The sequence below is a fragment of the Elgaria multicarinata genome, chromosome 3, assembly GCF_023053635.1.
Source record: "Elgaria multicarinata webbii isolate HBS135686 ecotype San Diego chromosome 3, rElgMul1.1.pri, whole genome shotgun sequence".
Lineage (NCBI taxonomy): Eukaryota > Metazoa > Chordata > Lepidosauria > Squamata > Anguidae > Elgaria > Elgaria multicarinata.
The window spans coordinates 97,315,365-97,333,917 of NC_086173.1; the positions used below are offsets into that span (position 1 = coordinate 97,315,365).

Genomic DNA, 18,553 nt, shown 5'->3' on the forward strand with positions numbered 1-18,553 from the left:
CATGTGGGCTGTGGTTATTTCTGAGCCTGCACAGAGCAGTGTGTGGGATACTAGAAGTGGAGAAACTGGGTGCCAACTATACATGGACTGGGAGGTGGGGCAGGCACTTTAAAACAAGATTAGTCTTATTGTTTCCTCCCAATCTGAGCTTTTTCATTATGCTTGGAGGAAAAATCAAAAGCGAATCGTTTCATGGAAATATTAGATGCACGGCTCAGGAACTCAGTCTCGCTGTAACCCAGCATTGCTCTCTTCCTGCTGGAAAGTGACAGCTGCAGAATGTCTTTGGGTGGGAGTGGTGGTGTCTCAGTTCATAAAAGGCTGGGAGTAATGGTGCAGGGAAACTAACTAGAATTGCCTGGCTAGGCAAGAAATGCCTGGAACATGTTGCTGTTGCAAATGGCAAACGTTGAACTTTGTCATACCTGTATTACTGTTGGAAAGAAAAACTACCAGTCTGGATTTCAGGGGCTGTAGTCAGCATAAATAAGCAAAGTCCTTTTACTGCAATGGCTGTTCATCGGCTTAAAGGGTTGGTGGAGAGGATGACCACAGAAAAATTAAACAGAGGAAGATATTAGAGTCGGCAAGAGACATTATGAACGAGTGTTCTTCGGTCGAAGTTAATTACAGGTTGCTAAGAAAAAGGTGCCTGCTTAAACATACAACTGCCTCTAGACTTATTAGTGATGGGAAGTGGTACAAATTCAGAGACAGTGGCCTTCGCTAGACCTAAGGTTTATATCGGGATTGTCCTGGGGTCGTCCCTGCCTGCTCCCAGGATATCCTGTGCGTGATTTACATAAACAGGGATGACCCTGGGACGATCCCGGGATAAACCTTAGGGCCAGTATTTCCTTGTCCAGTGATGGGCACATTGGTGCTCCCTCTCTCCATTCCCTGGATTCAGGCATTGTTTCTCCTTTTTATTTTTGAATTTGATTTTTTTGTAATGAATCATTGCTGTGCAGTTCCTACCAACCTAGGAAGTCTTTCATGCACTTCCTCATTTGAGGCCTGCTGTGGTTGTTTCTGTTTTGCTGGCAACTCCATGGTTCTTTTCTGTGCCTGCCATAACTTTTGTGCCTCCATTCTGACTTCTGCTTTGGTGGTGGTGGTTGCTGATCCCATATTTGATGAGAGAGAGAGAGAGACATTTCCTTGCAGTTTACAGTTCTCACGATGGTGAGCCGGTTGAGAATAGTTTTTCTTCTTTCAAGGATGTTATGTCTGCCTGTTAGTTTGTTTTAAAAATGGAACAGATTTTTCCAAGCAGGCACAGGGTCATCAAGGCCACAGACTAGATGAATTCTTTGAGGCCATAATCGCGAGGAAAGTAATTAGTCGATAATCTATAAGCCTAGCTTAGGACAGATGGAAACCCCAGCCAGACTCCATTCATAAATTGGTGTTTAGGGGTAGCAAGGCCTTATGGCAGGGCTGGACAGGTTGTGGCCTCCAGATGTTTTGGCCAACAACTCACATCAGCCCTAACCAGTGTGGTCAATGGTAAGAAATCATGGGAGCTGTAGGCCAAAATATCCAGAGGGCCTCAAGTTGCCCACCACTGTTTATGGCATGGCACTGCAAGGTACTACCAGAATTCCTCTGTTGTTTTAAAAGATTGATGTGCTGAATAATTTTGCAGACGCTCGTTCTGGCAGAAGTGTTGGGGCCTTGGAAGTAGCAGGGCTGACTCCCTGCTAGAAACTGCATGGGGTTTGTCTGGAGGAGCCAGGTGACTGAGGAAAGAAATGCAGTGCTAAGAGGGGTGGGGGAAAAAAACCCTCGCACTTGAAGAATGTTGGCACCTACTTTGCAAGGTGCCATGACAGCCCAGCTGCTGCCCACCCACACAGTATGTGAGTGAGACTATGTCTGACTTCAAGGTCTTCTTTGAAAATGACTCCGAAAAACAAAGCAAGAGCCAGAAATCTTCATGATCTCCCCCAATTCCTGTTCACTAACACAACACTCCCGTGCGTGTTGGCTGCCATTTTGCATATTCAGCCCCCAACTGGGAGTTGTCATGTCATGTAAACCTGGCCACTATGGGTTATGTGAGGGTTAAATAACCAGGTTTTCATAGCGTGACAACCCCCGGTTGAAGTTTGAATCTCCAAAATGGCCAACGTAAAGTTTGAGGTAATGCTGGTCTTGCTGAATATTCAATTCAGATGAAATTCCACTGAATGGTGTAGGGCTATTTTTGTTTATTTCTAGTAAAGTGCTTAGGAGGAGGCTGTGTTATTTGAGAAGACTGCCTGAAGCTACAACAGAAATCTTCTCCATACTGCTGCAGGTGGAGGCTTTGATGTGTAAATCAGTGGTGTTAAGACTGTGGTATCTGCTCAGCCCTTCCCCCTACCCTGCACCCTCCAGAACTGTTGGATGACAACTCATAATTTCCATGCGGTGGTGTTGTGGGCTGGGGTGATGGGAGTTGTAGTCCAACATATGTGAAGAGCGCCATGTATGTATGTATTTAAAGCTACTTATATACCACTTGATATATCTGTAAGCAGTTTACGTACATGCTAGAGAAGGTACACATTGAGGAAAGCATTGCTCATTCTGTTATCAGCTTCCACGCTGTGGTCTGGTATGGACAGTGAGCTGAGATGGGGGAAAGCCTAGTCTAGGATGGAGCAGGATTTGCTAGTCCATTCCTGTTCTATGATTATATAATCTTATTGGAGTCTTAACCATGGACCATGTGTGTGTCTGTGCATGCATCTGATGAATGGACTACGGTCCATGAAAGCATGAAAGCTTATACTGGAAGAAAATTGCTGGTCTTTAAGATGCAGAAACTCGTTTGTTCATGTTGCAACAGATTAGGGCTAACTATCGGGAGAGTGCATTTGAGCATGTACAGAGTTCCTATCTCCTGCGTGAGGCCGTCACCTCAACCTCTGTATTCTCTGTCAGCAACTATAATCAGGATTTGGGCTGAGAAACAGAAGCTTTTGTGAGAAAGCAAGAAATTTAAGCTCGGGAGGCCAAGGCCGGCTTAGTTTAATGTTTTACTCTCGCTCTCCTTCAGCAGGACGTGGTGGGTCCACCACACTGCTTCTCGAGCAAAGCGCCTTAAGTGATGCGACGCAAGATGGCTGCTCCCCCAGGCACCCCCACATGTGGGCAAACCAGGAGGAGGTTGATGGTGCTGGAGAGACGGCCGGGGGTGGGCGGGGGACGCTGAGGCCCGGCCGGCCGGCGCTAGGACCGGGTGCGGCGCTCGCAGGCGGAGCCTCCACTCCTCGCCCGCCCGGTTCCCTCACTCGCTGCTGCTCCTGCTGCAGTATCTCCGAGGCAAGCAGGCAGGCGGCCTGTCTCCATCCGAGCGCGGCCCCACGACTCGTCCCCGAAGCAGCATCGCCGCCGGCATGGCTGGCGTGAGCTTCAGCGCGAACCGCCTGGAGCTGCTGGCCTCGTATCAGGAGGTGATCGGGGAGGACAGCCCCACCGACTGGTAAGCGCCCCCGGGCAGCGGGCGATCCAGTTCTTTGTCCCCGTCGTGGGGAGGGGGGCGGTGGCTACAGCCGCTTTGTGCAGGGGGGCGTGGGCGGTGTCTGCCCGCCCGCTTGCAATGGGAAATAGCAATCAGTCGCCCCCTCCCTCTTTCCTCCACCGCTCCCCATATAGAGACCGAGGATGATCGAGGGAATTCCGCGCCTCCCACCGGCGAGATGCCCCCAAACCTGGGACTGGCGGGCGGGCGCAGCCTGGGGGAAGAAGCCATTAGCAGCCCAAAATGGTGCATTGGCAACGCGGCCAGGCCGGGGGGCTGCTGAGGCGAGGCCTCTTTTTGTGGGGCGCACTGGCTGCGGATGCTCCGGTAGCCTCTTTCGGTAGTCCGGAGCAGCGGTGGGGGAGACACAGTAGGGCACCCCGTCCGGCAGATGAAGCCCCTGATGCTCTTTGGGGAGGGGGGCAGCTCATGGAAGCCTCCATAACGTTGTCCCCGTCCCCGCCCCTTACGATGTGGGGGGCTCGAAGGCGCGCCTCAGCCCTGTGTAAACTGCAGCCGTACCAGGGCGCCCCCTCCCCAGGCACATCATTTGGGATGCGGCGGGGGCGGGTCCCCACCGTCCTTTCCACCTGCTCGGCTCCCTGCGGAGCTGCCACCAACCCCCACCCCCACCCCGTGGTGCTCTATCCAGGCTGGCCCCGGCCATCCAGCTTGGCCAGTCGGCGCTCCGCCCGCGGCCCTTGCCCAGCTGTGGCCCCGGATGCCCGTCTCGCCTCCCTCCGTTTGGAGGGTGAAAGTTATCTGATAGAGACACGCTACACAAAGGAAGGTGGGGCTGGACGGGGAGGGAGGCGGGGGTCTGTAGGCTTGAGGGGAGGGGCTGGTGGGCTGCGAGGAGGAGGAGGAGGGGTGAAGAAGGGGGGTCTGTGAGAGGAGCAAAGGGGGGCATCATCCTCGGGCAGCCATCCCAGCGAGCGCGAGGAGGGCAGGGCCCCCAAGTGTCGCATCCTTCGATTAGAGCGGCGGCCTGAATCTGCAGGAGATCTTTGGGTCTGTGCGCGTCTTTGGCGAGCGGGCAGCTCTTTCTCTTTCGAGGATGGGGCAAAGGCCCGTCCCTCTCGCACACGATTCTCGCTTTCAGCCGGGGCTTTCCACAGAAACGCCCCTCAAACGTTTCCGCCTGGCCCTTCCTCGTTATCTCTGGGCCCGGGGACGCCTTGATTTGAGGGCTTCCAGTGAGGGAGAAAGAGAAACGAAACGAAACGAAACGGGAGCCATCTCTCCTACAAAGCTTCCAAAACAATAGGCACGGGCTCCATTTTTGCAGCCACCTAACTGGGGGTGGGGGAGGGGAGGGTGTTAAAAATGAGGCCTGCTTGTTCATGTTCCCAGCTAATGGATGTTCACAGGCAGAAGGTTCCCGTTATCTCCCTTGCCTTGAGACTTGATGAAGTCTGCCCATGTTTGCAGCTGTAAGGCACAGGCAGTTGCGGGTTCTTCAGTGTGTGTGCCGTTATGGTGGGGGAAGAACTGGATAAAGGGGTTCAAGTGATGCCCAAGCTAGCAGCATCCCAGTTGCCAGCAAGCACTTGGCCACCTTGTCTTGGAATGAGATGAATTTACCCTGCTATTACATAGCAGTTAATCAGGGACCTATTATGCAACACCACAAGGGAAAAGCAATCCCTTGCAGTGTTTTAACCTGGAAGGAATCGATGGCCCTCCTATAGCCTGTGTGTGACTTTGAGTATATCATCAGTGCCCCACTTGTAAAATTGGAGTCCTCCCTTGCTTTGTTATGCACATGAGGAAGTTAAAGAATAGAAAACACATTGTACAGAAGTGTGGTACATAGCAATAATTGGTATATTCTGTGTGCCCTCTTGGGAGCTGGTTTTGTTTTTTACTTTTTAAAAAATCCCTACATGATTGGTATCTTACAGCAGCCTTCCCCAACCTGGTGCCCGCCAGATGTGTAGAAGCTGGGGGTGCTGGAAGTTGTGGTCCCACACATCTGGAGGGCTCCTGTTTAGGGAAGGCTGCCTTAGAGAGCAAATTCATAGTGTGCTTAGATTTATTTATTTTTTAGAGTTCCTGAGTCAGAATTTGAAACTTGGAGAAAATTGTTAGAACGATCTTGTGAGGTTTTGTTTACCCTGAATTACTGATCCTTCCCACCCCCCTCTCTGTCTTCACTGAAATGCAGGGCTTTTCCTCTCTGCAAATTGTTTGTTGAATCTCTTGGGTCCCCTTCATACTGTCTGTACCACACCCTGCCCTTCATACTCTGTGTGTGTGTGCATGCCAGGAATGCTTCTCCCTTTATCACTGTTATGGTTTTCTCTTTCCACTCAGGTCGCTGAAAGCTTTTTTGTCTTCTGAAGGCAAAATCCCAGTGAAAGTGCTTTGCACTCTTGTGAGATGCCCCACTACAGGGACCATTTCTGAATTCCCCTTCCTGATCTGGGGTGGTGAAGGCATGTAGCATTATCCCAAGGCAAGGGCTTTCATCTTCTAAGAGTGGTTCACTTGGCAGGGTCTAAATTTTGGTTCTGAACCTGAAACCAACCCACTTGTTCCTTCTGGACCTGACAGGCTGCTTTCCCCCCACTACTGCCATGGTGTTTCTGGAGCTGCCCACATCAGCAGCCCATGGGTCACAGGGGGCCAGAATGACAGAGCTCTTGTCACCTGCTCCACCCTGGTGGAGAGCCATACAGGTGCCCATGTCTTCTCTTTGGGTATTACAAAGCTGCATCAATGCTTTATCCCACTCTGCCTTGACAATAATAATTGTCTTCCCTTGCTGGTACCACAACAATCAATTCTATGCTGCTGTCTACTTTCCTTCCACCCTCCACATCCCACCAGGGCTGCTTCAGAGCTCAGGGGAGGTTTCCTGCTTCTTTGTAGCTTCCCCCACCTCCCCTCCAAAGCAGAAGGTCTGCAGCTGCTCCTATTTGCCTACTTCCTTCCCTTTCAAGGCCCAGGCACTGCAAGACCCTCCTCTCTGTTTCCAGCTCGAAAGCCAGGGCCTGGTGGCCTGTTCAACAACCTACAGATTGTGCATGCACATGTTCACAGTAAGAAAGGCAACTGGCTATAGCATATGGTATGTATGGAGATGGTGGTAGGAAGTGGTGGGGCAGGACAAATAGGAACTGATGGCAGCATTGTGTGTGTGTTTGGGGGGTGCTCTGAAAGTCATGAACCTGAGATAGGAGGAAAGATCACCCACAAAGGCAACAGAGAGAGAGAAAATGAAGTGTTTTTCTCCCCACTGTCAAATTTTATATCAACCTTTGCCAGACTTGTGCCCTCCAGATGTTTGGGATGACAACTCCCAACATTCCTAACCACTGGCCATGCTGTCTGGGGTTGATGGGAGTTGTAGTCCCAGCACATGTGGAGGGCATTTGGTTGGAGAAGGCTGCTTTAGACTGTTAGCTTCTTGGAGCAGGGACCTGCCATTCTCTCCCCGCTCCCTCCCAGCTACACACTTATACAGCAAAATACCACGTACATCTGGGGTGGGGAACATCTTTCAGTCCGAGGGCCAAATCCAATTTCAGAGATGTTCTTGGGGGCTACATACCAGTGGTGGGGAGGGCCAAAGGCAAAAGGAGTGGGCCAAAAGATGGAAACACAATCAGTGTAGAGTAGTTATTGCTAGTAACAAAGCCTTAGGAGAGGTCCTTCAACCTTTTAGAAACTAGCAAATGATCAATAACTGGGAAAAGAGGTGTGGCCTTCTGGGCAACCCCAGATGGCCAGATTTGGTCCCCGGGCCTGAGGTTCCTCATCTCTGATGTACACTGACGATGCTGAATAAATGGCAATAGTAATTGGGGAGAAGAAACAGCAAAGCAAAATTCATGGGGACCCATCCTGAGACAGCTGAACCCCTGGGGCAATGGACCATCATTGTGGGATGCGGGATGGGGGAGGAAACAGGACTGCTGTCAAGGAGCTCAGAGAGAAGAAAAGAAACGTGCAGAAAAGGTCATTGTGGGAGAAAATCCCTTGAATAGAAAATGGGGTCATTCCTGGAGTCGTCTGCTGCTAGAGGTGGGCTGAGTGCTCTGGGTGTGCTAATGGATTTGTTTCCAAGGCAATGTTCCTCGTCTAACGAGAAGTGAGCACAAAGGGGAATCCAGCTTGAGTGGAGCCCAGTGCCCCTTTTGTGAACTGTTTTGAGGGCAAGGGCTGCCCTCAACTCACCTGCTCTTGATGCCTCCGGAAAGATGGTGTTTGCCTGGCACTTGCCAGGATGAGTCAATAAGATTTCAAGGAGTAAATATCCCCAGTGGCTTACAATTGGTCTACTGGCTTTTTATGCCTTGACATATTTCGTCTCCAGCTCCACTTTCTGAGTGGCTTGTGTAAGAGATGCCTGCATCTCCCAAGTGAGCAGGCAAGGCAAGGGCGTGCTTTAGTATATCCCTGTTCAGAATGTAATATAATAATAATAATAATCCTGCTCACAGGGCACTCTATAGCAGCATTCCGACTTTAGTGCAAGGATCTGCCCTGTGTAGGTTTTTAAGAGAAAGGAGCTAACCAGCACCAGCACCACCCTTCAGAGATGTAGGATATAAATAACTAGGGTGTACTCCCCTGCAAGCTCGCCAGAGTTTGGATAGGGAATCTAGCTCCAAATCAACCTTGCTTCTTCACTGGTCCAGCTGGCCTTACACTTTCTGCAGTTCTAGTAAAACAAATATTAACTTTTAAGCTGAATGAAAGTGTAGCTGTCCCAGTGAGCTTCATAGCTGTGCAGGGATCTGAACCTGGTTCTCTCTGATCCTAGTCTGACACTCCACCAAACCACAATGGCCCTCCTCCTTATCTCCTACTGGATTCTCCAGTTTCCCCTCTACCTTCTTTTTTTTGCAACTCAGCCATCCACGCTAGCCATTCTTCCTTTGTCCCTTCCTGCTTCCCGAACACCAGAAGTGCTTGCATCAAACTCATCCTGAGAGAGAGACAGAGAGAGAGAGTCCCTTCATCAGTTGCTGCATTGAAAGTGCATTTCCCCCTGCAAAGTGCTGCTCCAACCAGCTTCATCACCTGGTGCTTACAGGCTGCATGAGCCTGGCAGTTGCCACTTTTGAGCCCAACATTGGCTTCTGATCCATTTTGCTATGCCCAAATCTCTTGCTGACATAAACAGTAGAAAAGAGCAACAGGGATTATGAAGGCTTGAGTGTGCAGGGTGTGTGTGTCTCCTGGCTCCACCCTTCACCATCAACCCCTCCCATCCGTGCAGCTCCCGAAGGATTCCATGGGGACCAATGTAGCCCCTGACTCCCCAAAAGTTGCCCACCCCTCCAGTAAAAGAACACTGAGGTGGCAGCTGGAACAATTTGGGACATCCCCAGCCAGCAAGGATGGGATTTGTAGGTCAACTCCTATGGAGGGTGACAGGGTGGGGAAGGCTGGCATGACTTTGGTCAGTAGGTGGGATGGAGGAAGTCACATTTGGCTCAGGAAATGTGGAAGCACAGAGAGACCACGGGCTCTGAGCCTAGAGTGGGTAAGAAGGTTTCAAGGGTGATAATATCTAATAGTAGAACTTGCATTGCCCCCACCCTCTACCTCCTCTAAAGAGCCGGGGCTGGCCCTTCTGTGAGGCGGTGGGACGCAACTGTCTCAGGTGACAGATGCTGGGCGGGCAGCCCCCCAAATATTCCTCCAGAGCCCCATAGTCATTCCTTACTCCTGAAGGATAGAGGTGGGTGTGCCATGCAGCCTGCCCTGCACCCCTTAAACTAGCATACAGCCCTCAGGTGAAGAGTCTTTCCCACTGCCAGTTTTGAAGTAAGATTCAACTGCCTGTACATGGTAGGGAAGAATGGTGCCATCTTGTCCTCTGCTTTAGGCAGCAAAATGTTCTGGGAGGCAGCCACCAGTGCCTGGTTGTAAAATAGCCTTGAAAGTAGAGGTTCCTAATGCCTCTATCTCCTCCTTTTCTGGCTGTTTCCTGAAGGGCTTCCCTCCCTTTTTCCCAACTCCTGTGTTGCTTGAACCTGCAAGAACTCCAGCTCTGTCACTTCAGGGCTCATTGTACTTATTTGGAGATGAAAAATCCCGTGGTTTCTCCAAGTGGCCAAGGCAGTTGACGAAGATCAGCCCCTTTCAAGATGTAGAATCAAAATGTAAAGGCAGCAGCAATCACCTCTTGCTGTGATTACCCTGTGCTCAATGCGTAGCTTCGAGCGGTCCATGTTGACCAGGACACCAGGCTCCTTCACCTTAAATGTCTTGGGAGGGGCAGGCCATGTGTTTACTGGGTGGTGAAACAACAGCATTCTGCACATGCTCAGAGGCACCAAAGACAAAATCCAGGGCTGACTCCTGGCTGGCACTAAGCAAACTCTGCAAGTGTTTTTAGGAAATAGGGGTCTAAGAAAGCTGGCTATTACGTTGCTTCTGGGGCACGTTCTCCGGGAGATGCTGTGCAGGCCAGCTGGGGGTGGGTGGGGCTGAACAATAACTTCTTTATGCAGCGAACCCCACCCTGGCGGGCCAACAGCTGTCAATGCGCTGGGACATGTGGTCTGAGTAATTCAGCTCCAGAGTGGGGGGCGGGGGAGAGAAGGGGGAGGGCACCTGACCAGCTCCTGCAGCTCAAGGTCATTGGGGTTAGAGACTGCCTACCTTGGGAGAAGGCGGCTGTAAATCCCCAGGCAGCGCTTGCTCGCTGGGCTGTGGGGCATCAATTCAATTACCTGGCAGGAGCGACTCCTGACAGAGCTGCAGAAAGTGCTGAACGTGGCAGAAATCCGCCTGCTGGTTGGGAGCGAGAATGGACAAAGACTTGGAGTAGGGTGGGGTGGGAAGCGCTGGCGCTGCTTCGGCCTGCTCCCCCATCCATTCATCCGTGACCTTTTCACAGCCGCCTCCCCCAACCCGGTGCCCTCCAGATGTGTTGGACTAGGGTTCTCAGCAAGCGGGGAGTTGTAGCCAATTACCCCTGGAGGGCACCGGGTTGGCGAAGGCTGTCATGTTACAAGAATGAGCCCACTGGAGTGGTCCCGGGGTGGATTTGGCAGGGTTGCGAAGTCTGCAGCCCTGGAGCGGCCGAGTGGGAATGGTGTTTTTCCGAACCCTTCCAGCCATCCGAATCGCGCACGGCTGCTGCTTGAAACTTGGAGGACTTGGGGGAAGGAAGAGTGAGGTAGTTCGCGCGGGCTGGGCTGGGGGCGCTGAGACGGGACGTCACCGTTAGGAGGGAGCTGCTTGTCTTCCGACTTTTCTGTCGCCTGGGGAGGTTTGTGCCAAAGGCGAGCGACCGCCCGGAAAGCGCGCGCCCCCTCTCTGCGGGGCGGGCTCGGCGGCGGAGGCGCGATTCCGCCGGGGCGGACGGGCGTTGAATGGAATTCGGGAGCGCAGGCCTAGCTGGGGTCATGGAGGCTGCGGGATAAATAGGTAGATGGTGCTGGAGAGAAGCGATCCCAGCAGAGTTTGCAGGGAGGTGGTCGGGAGGGCGGACGCGGCAGGGCGGCAATCTTGCTGTCTCCGGAGGATCCCGAAGTGCGCTCACCCAAGGTTACGCTCGCTTCCCTTTTCGCGGGCCAAGCTTGGTCTTGCACCAAAGCGGAGGCGTCGCGCGGTTCTTCCCCTCCTCCTCCAGGCCTGGGGTCTGGCGGCCCAGGCGGCCCCTCCCCCTTGCGGAGGCTGCTGGGGCCCATTACTTGATCAGAAAGGAATTTGGTGCCGTTTTCCGCACGCTGGCTCCCTGGGGTTGGTGTTGCATTAGAAACACATGTGCCTGCTGGACCCGGGGCTGCACAATGGTGGGGGTGCGCGCGCGCGCGGGAGGGGGTGAGCAAGGATTTGCATCCCGTCTTTGCAGTGTCTGCCGCAGAAACCTGGAGCGATTGCCCGGGCTCTGCAGCGACTGCTTCCAGGGCGAGTTCTCAAAGGTTTCTGTTTTGCCCAGCTTCTTCAGCCCCCTCCGTTGGAGCTAACTATCAGCCGCTTGGATAAGTCAGGCCTGTGTACAAGGCTTTCGTTTTTGAATGGGGCTGGTGGGTGCAATGATTTAGCATGGTGCCCAGTTTGTCTTTACAGAGAGAAGGCCTTTGGGTACTGGGAGGGTGTGTTTGTGTGTCTGTAATATTTTTTTTAAAAAAAACCCCAACGGGTGGGAAAGGCACAAATGAGGTCAAAAAAGTGGAAGAGAAGACATTCTCAAGTGTTCTGAAATAGGAGAAGTATCAGTAAGATTTTTTCAAAATCTATGCAGGGAAACACAAGTGATCCCTGAGAAAGGAGTGCCTTTCCGAAACACGTTGGGTTTCTTAAAGCATTTTCAGGCACTTGAGAATATCTTCTCTTCTGTAATTATTTTTAGACCACAGATAGATGATATAGAGAGAAAGAGAGAGAGAGGTGGGATATACCATTAGAAGGGAATATTTACTATCAGGAGAGTCTCATGCACCTTTCAACAATCTAGGCCAACCTTTCCCAGTCGGGTGGCCTTCAGATGCATTGGACCATAACTCCCATCATCCCAAACTACTTGCTGTAGTCTGGGGATGATGAGAGTTGTCCAACACATCTGCAGCACACTAGCTTGGGGAAGGCCAACACAGGCATTAAAAGTGTGTTAAATCAGTTAGAGCTCAGATGCTCTTGGGAGGGGTCAGGGCAGGGCCTTTTCCCTGCTGCCACCTCCTCTCCATTCGGAAGGCCTGGCGAGGGATGCACATGAGCCTCCTCTTTCCTTTTTGGATGTTCCCGTCATGAGATGATCCTGCGCAGATGTCTAGGCCTTGCAGCTTCACTCGGGCTTAGGAAGCATAATTCCGCCACTTCTGTCAAAGGCCTGAGTGGAGAGCACATGGAGCCTTGCACAAGATGCTGGCTAGCAGTGCGAGAAAGAGAGAAGGCAGCTGCTAACGGGAGGGAAAGCCCATGCACGCTGCCCACCCACAGCACTGCCTTCTGCTGCCGGAGCAGGTAGTTGTTGTGCAACTGGAAGGACCCCGGGAGGACTGCTAGTTGAGAGCAGCAGCAGCTGCTGCTGCTCTACTTCCATTCCCACCCGTGGGGAGCAATTATATTCCAGGGTTAAGTTGCGTACAGCCCCTGCCAGCAGCCTAATTGCTGAGTTCGGAGGGGTGGGGGCTAGGGAAGAGGCTCTCTTGCCCCACATCACATGGTGGTACCGCCTGGCCCTCGTCCCATTTGTAAAAGGCTCCTCCATCCTTTCCTATCCACTCATGTTCTGACGCCTGCAGGTTCTCATGGGAATTTTGGGTTCCAGCACTGCACCACTAGCTTAGGGCCAAGCTAGCAGTGGATGAAGGCTACTAAAATTAACCACCCGTTGTTGGAATGGAGGGCAGTGTGGGTGGCTCTGAGCTATGCCAGAACGGTGCTGCTCCACAAGGTCACCTGGAAGAGGGACATGTAGCCACTCTCAATCTGCAGATGGCTAACCCCCCCAGTGCCATTTCGGCCCCATTCACCCAGGGTTATAGCTGGCTGTTAATGAAGTACTTCTCATGAGATGCTTCCTCTTCAACACTGCCAAAAGGTAGCACTTCATTTTGTAGCCTTGTGCAATTCAGCTTCCCCCACCCTGAAACCACCCTCAGATGTATTTGACTATAACTCCTGTGCTGGACACAACTGGAGGCCACCAGGTTGGGGAAGGCTGGAGTAGTGGTTAGAGCATGCTGGTTGTGAATGATGAGAGTTGCAGTCCTACACATCTGGAAGACTCTAGGTCAGGGAAGGCTGTGTTATAGAGTATGAAACCAGGATCAGGGAGACCCAGGCTAAAGCCTCCACTCAGTTATGATGCTCTCTAGGAGCCTCTAGCTCTCAGCCCAATTTACCTCACAGCATTGTTTGTGAGGGTAAAAGGGAAGGAGGAGCATGAAGAGGACAAAACAGCATAAAAATGTATTAACTAAAATTAACTATTAATTGACTTCATGGGATGCAGTAATGTAGAGATGAAGTATCCTTCTCTACGCCTCCCCCCCTTTGCTTTTCTTACATGGGCTAAAACCTGCTCCTTCCACCCCACCTCTCTCTTAGTGGAAACACTGGTCATCCATGATCTAACCGCCACAGCACCATACCACACTGCCAATGTGGACAGGTCATAGACTTGTTGTTGGAAATGGTCTGTTTGTGGCTCTTTCCTTTCTTGGCTTACAAAGCTTATGTCTGCCTATCAGTGCTAGACAAGGGCAGTATACATTTTTAAAGGGCGGGGGGTGAGGAGGAGGGGGAAAAGATCAACAATAAACTGAAAATTGTGGTTTCAGGAGTGTGGAGGGAAGAGGATAAATGTTCCTTGTTGCCAAATTGTAAAAGGATAGCTAGCACTCGTGCTGCATTGGCACAGGAGGATACTCTGCATCTGAAAAAGTAAAAATAAAATTACTATAAAATAGCAAGCAAACCTAAAAAAATGTATACAGAGTGGCACTTGGGTAGGAGGATGTCCCATGATATTTGGGCAGAATCAAGGTCAACTCCACCGGTCCATAGGGTGTCATAGACAAACTTCCACTTTCCTTCCTTCTGTTCCGGGACCCTGCCCCTGGCCACTAGACGTGTGCAAGCAAGATCCTCCCATGATTTTTGCCAGATTGCCCTTTACTACTGCCTCAAGGTTAGCGCAGCAAGTTCTTCCCCAGATCCAGAGGCTGTGTGTGTGTGTGTGTGTGTGTGAGAGAGAGAGAATTAGAACAGTAGACTAATGGTGCAAACCCCGTTCAGTCTGCGGGCTGAATTTAATTTCAGAGAAGCTCTCCAGGTTTGCATTCTAGTGGTGGGCGGAGCTGATGGCAAAGGGGTCCAGACCAAAGGCAAAAGGGGTGGGGCTAAAAATACAAACAATATCAGCCTATTGTAATTCAAAGCTCCTAAAGCCAGTAACTAAGCCTTAGGAGAAGCATTTCAACCCTTCTGAATGGGGGGGAAAGTGCACAAACGCCAGGAAATGATATGGGGGAGAGCCAGGAGAAGGGTGCATGACCATTTGGAGAACTACAGAGAGCTGGATTATTATTATTATTATTATTATTATTATTATTATTTATTTATTTATTTATTTATATAGCACCATTAATGTACATGGTGCTGTACAGAGTAAAACAGTAAATAGCAAGACTCTGCCGCATTTGGCCCCTCAGCCTGAAGTTGGAATGTAAATCTATGTGGGAGGGTGTTGCTGTTTTATTCTTTTACTATGTACAGCACCATGTACATTGATGGTGCTATATAAATTAATAATAATAATAATAATAATAATAATAATAATAATAATAAGTTCCCCACCCCTGCTGTGGACAGTGAGACCCTGCCAAGTTGGCCAGCCTATTGCAGTTCCTCATGCCTTGTCCATGCCATGTGCTTCAAGGCCAATTGTAATCAAAGGAAGTTCTTAAAAAGTGTTACAGGGAACATGAAAAAATAGCAAATCTCAAGATAAAACAGAATGAACTGTTTCCAAGCTAGACCAAATGTCAGGCTCTATCCTACTGGGAAAGCCCTGTGCTAGAAAAGTGAGTGTCTTCTTCCCTTTGTCTTCATATTATTCCCTTATGCTGATTCATGATCAAAAGGACCAAGAATCGGCCCCATGTCTTTTATTTTATTCCAGCTCAAAGCCACTGTTTTGTTCCATCCCCAGATCACTGCTGCGGTTAGTTCTTCTACTAAATTTTAGCTGCTAAGCTGGTTGTGTTGCTCTATGTTGATCTTCCTGCTTTTCCCCAATACACAATGGGCCTGTTCAGACAACACACTAAACCATTGTTAGACCGCTAACCCCTTTGCAGCAAATGGTTAGTGAAAGTGTTTAAACTGTGGTGAGGTAGCCACCATGGTTAGGAATGGTTCACATGACACGCTGAGCCATAATGTTTCGTTCAAGATGCTTAACCCCCATGGCTTAGTGTGTCGTCTCACCGGGGTCGTTGCATCCTTCAGCATGGTGAACCAGATGGATTGTGTTGTGAGCCTGGCCGTCGGACATGCACGTCTTTGCTAGTGTGGAGATTTCTTGGACGAGGAAAGAACCTGTTTTACTGATTCATTGGGAACTGGGGCAGCTGCCTTTTGTACCTGGGACTTTAGATGGGAATGGTACATGATATGGAACCTCACATATCGAGAAGCATAATCAAGCAGGTCATGGGGATCGCATGGGTAGTAACTAATTACTGCCTATGATACTACTGCACACACCTAAAGCTGCAAACTGATAATACGTCGAATATAGGCTAACACTCTTATCACTCCAGCAACTATTACTCTTAATATATAGACTCTCATTCTGTATCAGGAGTGCATTCCTGATGCTCCTCATCACTGCCTCTGATACACCGTCAACGCAGTCGGCCTGCTGCCGAGGGAGAGAATCTCGGATTCTCAGCAATTGAACTGAGTGGGTTGAGTTCTGGGAAGCTCTGGTTCTTTCCCACCCTGCACAAGGGACACATTTACTGGGGCGACATCATCTGGCGAGCGGCCAGCAAATTGCTCATGGAGCTCACTGCCCGTCTGAAAACCACATTGTCTGGAAGGCCCCTAAATCCCCTTGCTTTCTGATGAGCCCACATCCCCAGCTGGCTCGCCGGGCCACAGCCTGCCCTGTCTTCGTTCTGAGCCACGTGCTTCGGCCTGAGTTTGTGAACATTCAGCTGCGTCTGTTAATTCAGACTCATTGTTCCATCAAAACAGACTCCCCAGTCTGCGTGGAAGGTATTCCGACCTACTAATCTCCAGCCTCTGTCTTAGGGGCTAGGCGGCCAAAAGAAATAATACAAGCCGTGGTGAGGGTAGAGAGGAGCTGTTCTATCTATAGATGGACCATGAGGATACTATATAATGTAGGGGACTCATCAGGCCAGGTTTGCAGTGGGCATCAGTTGTCTTGCACAAAGCTGGACCACCTGGGAACCTTGAAGCCATAAGCCAGCCTTCCTCAACCTGGTGCCCTCCAGCCTGGTGTTGGACTACAACTCCCTGCATACTCAGCCCACATGCTCTGGGAATTGTAGTCCAACAATCTAGAAGGCACCAGGTAGGGAAAGGTTTCAGTAAACTGTTGCAGAAGCTCCTTCGAGAAGGACTGTAACCCGCTTAACCTTTGGCCTGATGTCTGGTGAATGTCCTCAGGGCCACCATTAGGCTATTGGGAGCTCCCGGGCACAACAATATCTGTGGACCTCTGTAGGCAGTGGGGTATAACTGAAGGGCTGTTACTCCAAGCAAAGCCATAGTGTTGTGGGTTTTTCTTCAGTGAAGGTATTTTAGCAGAGGCCAGAGGGCCATCTGTCAGGACTGCTGTGGCTGTACCCTGATGTGCATAGCCTTTACTGAGCAGGGGGTTGGGCTAGATGATCTCTGAGGTACCTCCAGTTCTGTGGCACCTTTTCCCAGCTTCCTCAGCCTCTGTTGCCTGAGAGGCCTGGCCCACCTTGCCGCCCTCTGGAGCGTCTGTGAACACCCCCGGCATATTTGCCTGCGCTGTCTGAGGTCCTGTGTGGACCAGACCAATCTGTTGCATGCCCTTTAAGGCCACTGGAGTTCAGGATCTCTCCTTCCTGTGTTGCTGTCTGGGCCCAGAGGTGCGTCTGAGCGCCGTCTTCGACAGCAGCTGCATTCCAGGAAAGAGCCTTGTCCTGAGCTGCCAATTAGGGGATTTGGCTTTTTGGATTAGAGTCGATCTCATTTGTGCCATTATCTGTGTCTGGCTCCCTGCAGCGTTGGCTCTTGCCCGGCCCAGCCCGCCTTGGGAAGGGCATTGCCTGCACATGGCAGCCCCGTGCCCTGGGCTCTGGGAAGTGAAGCTGGGGCGTGTGCAAGGACCTTGCAAAGTGAATCCCGAGCCAGAGGTTTAGCATCCCACCCGACTGCTGCTTTCTCCTTCAGCCCTTTTCTCTTCCCGCCTTGGCCAGCTTTGTTGACGCCTTTGGGTGCCAATCCCTGTTCCAGCTATGTCACCTCCATTCCCTCCCTCAAGCCCTTCCAGGGCATCGTGAGCGTGCAGGGTCTGACAATCATGGTGTGGGTGGATTGTCTTTCGGCCGTGGCTAATTCCGGACTTCGCGTTGAATCTTCTCCTGCCTTTATACACTGGGTTTCGAAGGTTTTCCCCCCAGCTCGGCTTCCTTCTCTCCTTGCCTGGGCTGGGTGCAGCACCCACCTCCTTAGAAACGCTGAGCCGGCACATTCTCTGCACAGTGAGCCTGCTGGTGCTGCAGCTTTTCTGGTGCATTCACTGGAAGTGGGGAGCAGAGAATTGCAGGGTCCCTCGTAACATTCCTAGTAGCACAAGTTGAGAAACTCCTGCCGAAGCCAGGGCCTGCTTGCTCCTGGGCGGAGACAGAGGAAGCCACGAGTTCTTTAGAAACTTGTGGTTGGAGCCTGTGTTTCTTTCTGCAGCTTTTAGTGGGCTTGGGAAGGTTTGGGTCACGGGTGGGGAATGTGTGGCTGTCTTGATGTTGGACTGCAAAACCCATCCTCTATCGCCATTGGCTATGCTGCTAGTGCTGATGGGGTTTGCAGTCCATCAACATCTGGAGGGCCAGACAACCCCCATTCCTGATTTAGGTGCTACGGCTTTGGCAAGGATCATCTCTCAGCCTGCTATGTAGCATCTGGTGCAGATGGGAGCCTTTTCTGTTTCTTTTCTTTTTTTAATTATATATTTATTTGAATGTTTATAAACTGTCTTTTGGCCCTCACAAGAGCCTCAAGGTGCTGTACAAAACATCACATTAAAACAAAAGAAAGTATTGAAACAATTTTGAAGAATGAAAAAGATTAAAACAGAGCAATATTTATTTGTTTGTTTGTTACATATCTGATCCAGCCAATAACCAATATTCTCTGGTTAAATTCCAAACAGTTAAAATACTAAAATGCCATAGAAACAATAATGAAATAAAATACAATTCAAATATTTGAAAGAATACAATGCAATGCAATATCTATCTATCTATCTATCTTGTGGAGTTAAACCTGTCACATACTAAAAACTTTTAAAAGTTGCATGGGATAAGAACATTTTTGCTGCCCATTTGTCACTATACCAGTCCA

General features: G+C 50.6%; 1 protein-coding gene across 3 annotated transcripts in view; it reads left to right on the top strand.

The window, feature by feature from the left end:
* Nucleotides 1-3,374: 3,374 nt before the first annotated feature.
* Nucleotides 3,375-18,553, top strand: part of DBN1 (drebrin 1) — a 41,564-nt gene continuing 26,385 nt past the window's right edge. For all 3 annotated transcript variants that reach the window (XM_063120991.1, XM_063120994.1, XM_063120993.1), the window contains exon 1: nucleotides 3,375-3,472. In XM_063120991.1, coding sequence (XP_062977061.1) covers nucleotides 3,387-3,472 — 86 coding nt within the window. In that variant the 5' untranslated portion in view covers nucleotides 3,375-3,386. The remainder of the gene's footprint in view (nucleotides 3,473-18,553) is intronic.